This window comes from Gekko japonicus, unplaced genomic scaffold (genome assembly GCF_001447785.1).
Source record: "Gekko japonicus isolate JY-2015 unplaced genomic scaffold, Gekko_japonicus_V1.1 scaffold251, whole genome shotgun sequence".
Classification (NCBI taxonomy): domain Eukaryota; kingdom Metazoa; phylum Chordata; class Lepidosauria; order Squamata; family Gekkonidae; genus Gekko; species Gekko japonicus.
This window is the reverse complement of record NW_015161956.1, coordinates 465,331-468,340: the sequence shown is the minus strand read 5'-3', so window position 1 is coordinate 468,340 and position 3,010 is coordinate 465,331. Positions and strand designations below refer to the sequence as shown.

At 47.2% G+C, this 3,010-nt stretch overlaps 1 protein-coding gene across 2 annotated transcripts in view; it reads left to right on the top strand.

Annotated features, from left to right (window-relative positions):
- The window catches only part of NDUFAF1 (NADH:ubiquinone oxidoreductase complex assembly factor 1), a 21,823-nt gene that overhangs the window by 7,241 nt on the left and 11,572 nt on the right, over positions 1–3,010 (top strand). For both annotated transcript variants that reach the window (XM_015429515.1, XM_015429516.1), the window contains exon 3: positions 2,376–2,561. In XM_015429515.1, the coding sequence (XP_015285001.1) occupies positions 2,376–2,561 (186 nt within the window). The remainder of the gene's footprint in view (positions 1–2,375; positions 2,562–3,010) is intronic.

The window sequence follows — 3,010 nt, the reverse complement described above, 5'->3', positions numbered from 1 at the left end:
CAAACCAGAAGAGCCTGGCTTGCTGACACCACATGCCAGGTCTAAACACACTACATGAGACAACAGGTGGCAGAGTATCAGAATTTTCAATATTAAAAGCAGTGTCTTCCATCTACCGTCTGACGTGGTAGAATCAATTTTACCACCTCATTGTGCTGCATTTGTAGACCTGGCCTTATTTGTGAAATTGCCTTCCTCTGCAGAGTCTTCCTCGGTTGTTTCCCATCCAACCCTGCTTAGCTTCTGAGATCTGACAAAATTGGGCTATATATATAATATCATGCTTCCTTCCCTCCTACTGAATCCATATACTACAGTGAAATAAACTAAATGTGCTATCCTAGATAACTGCTTCCACCAGTGCAGACATCCAAGACCTGGCATACATGAGTTCTGGCAACTGCTGCCTTTGAACCACTGTGTTCTTGACCAGGGATCTTTCTCACTGGTTGGATCAGATGCAGACACCCTCAGTTAGAGAACAGAATGCTGCTGTTGAAGCAGTCCTTCCAATCTTAGAACCAGTGCTGGAAACAGCAGGGGCACTATGCATGGGACTGCTAGAGCCAATACTCTTTGATCTTGTGCAGAGCAACAGAATGGTGGATCAGATCCTAAGGTTCTAGTGGGAGACATCTATATGTATAAAAGAAAGTCCCCTCACCATAAAATCAACTCCAAGGCTAAACCCCTGGACCTAGAAACACATAATTCGAGGAGAGCACTCCTACCACGACGTAGTGCTCACTAAGAAGGGATTTTTAGAAATGTGACCGCTAAGGGGGTCAAAAGGGGTAAAATGTGGTTCCCCTATTGCTTCCTATGTGGCTGCCAGGCTGCTGCCTCCTTGCACCCCCCACTCTCTGATTGGTTAGCTGCAGAGCTCAGTGTTAAAAAAACAGTTACAGGAGACGGCAGAGAGCTAATGACAGTTGAGGAAACCAGGAATGGCCAACCGCCTGTGAGGTGTAGCATCACCACCCTGATGGTTTCAAACACGCTCCTCCCCACCTCCTACACCTGACAGGTGGCTGTCTGTCAGATGCAGCAGCAGGTGCAAGTGCTTAAAGCCATCAGGGAGCCTACACCAGCAGTAATGCCTTAGCGATCCTGCTGGCCCAGCCTCCACAATGACTTGCAATACCCCCTCCCCTCCTCTGAAAGCTGCCTTTCAGGTGTAGGAGAGGGGGTGGGATGGTTACAGCTGTCGGGGAGGCTTGCTCAGCAGGATTGCCTTAGTGCTGCTGCTGGTCCAGCCTCCTCAATACCTTTAAACACACTCCCCCCAACACCAGACAGGCAGGTGTCTGTCAGGTGTAGGAGCAGAGCTCCGGGGTACTTTAATCCATTAGGAAGGCTGCCTGAGCAGAAACACCTTAGCAGTGCTGCTGGGCTAGCCTCCCCAATGGCTTTACACACACACTCACCTGCCCCATCCATCTGACAGGCAGTTGTCTGTCAGGTGCAGGACCTGGGGGCAGAAATAGAGTACGGATCTGTGGACTCAGTGGTGCAAACTCCTCAACCCTTCTGGCTTCCCAGCCCACAAGTTATCCTCAAAGTGGGGGCTCCTGTGATGCTGCTGCGGAACCTCAACCCACCCAAACTTTGCAATGGCACCAGACTGCAAGAAAAGGCCCTGCACAGGAACAACATCAAGGTCACACTGCTCACTGGCTCACTGCTCAGGAAGACTAAGTGTTTGTATCACACATACCACTCATACCATCAGAAAACCCCTTCGAGTTCAAGAGGCTGCAGTTCCCCCTCAAGGTCTGCTTTGCTATGACCATCAACAAGTCCCAAGGCCAGACACTGAAGGTGGCAGGAATTGACTTAACAGATGACTGCTTCTCACATGGACACTTCTATGTGGCCTGCTCCAGAGTGAGCTCACCAAGCAGCCTGGTGAGCCTAGCACCTGAGGGCAGAACCACCAATGTGGTCTACAGAGAGGTCCTTCAGTAGAGGAAAAAACCCCCAGTATGTATGTTTCACTTCATTTTTTTTACACTACAATCCTCTCCATTAGAATTCCTACAACAAATGTTACATTTCAAACTTCACATCATCAATATTATAACTGGATTTACAGAACTTAAATACCATAGTGAAGCATGGGTATCAGACCAGTAGAATAAAAATGTTTAGAGACAGTTCATTAGTCATGGCAATAGGATTTATGGAAGAGCTAGAAAAGAGAAGGAACATAAAGAGTGTAACCTTAGTGTAACATGCTGCCTAGATCTCTCCTTGAGCACTCTGAAAACCCAAATTAATATCATGCAAAATCAGTTTCCAAGAGGGCAGGAATTGACTTTATTTGTATGTAGCAACTGGTAAAGTGTTGAATGCACTGTTGCTTATTTTGGCAGATTTCCTTTGATCGAAAGAAGCCTTATGATTGGTCAAATTTTAATTGCCTGCATGTGCGTGTTCGTGGTGATGGTAGACCCTGGATGATAAACATCTATACAGACCCATACTTCTCTCATCACAAGGATGATCTCTATAATTACTTCATGTTTACCCGAGGGGGTCCATACTGGGAGGAAATCAAGGTAATATAATTATTATTTCCATGATGATGCCAAAAATGTGTGAATCAAGAGTCCTTAGTTTGCTTGTACTAGTTGACAGAAATTTATTGGTATTACTTTTCATTGTTGTAAAATTATAAAAACAGGTTGCTTACCAGTAACTGGTGATCTTCGAGTGGTCATCTGTGCATTCACACCAATGGGTCTAGTGCGCCTGCGCTGGATCAAATCGGTGCTGTAGCAAGCTCTCTACAAGGATTTTCGCGCCCATCCCCTCAGGCAAGCGCAGGGCCCACTGCGCATGCCCAAGGGGGCGGGCGCGGACATCCCACCAGTTCCTTCAAATTACCGCCGCATATCATCATCCAACCAGAAAGCCAGAAGCTGACAGCAGCGGGGAAGGAGGGTGGGTGGTGTGAATGCACAGATGACCACTCGAAGATCACCAGTTACTGGTAAGCAACCTGTTT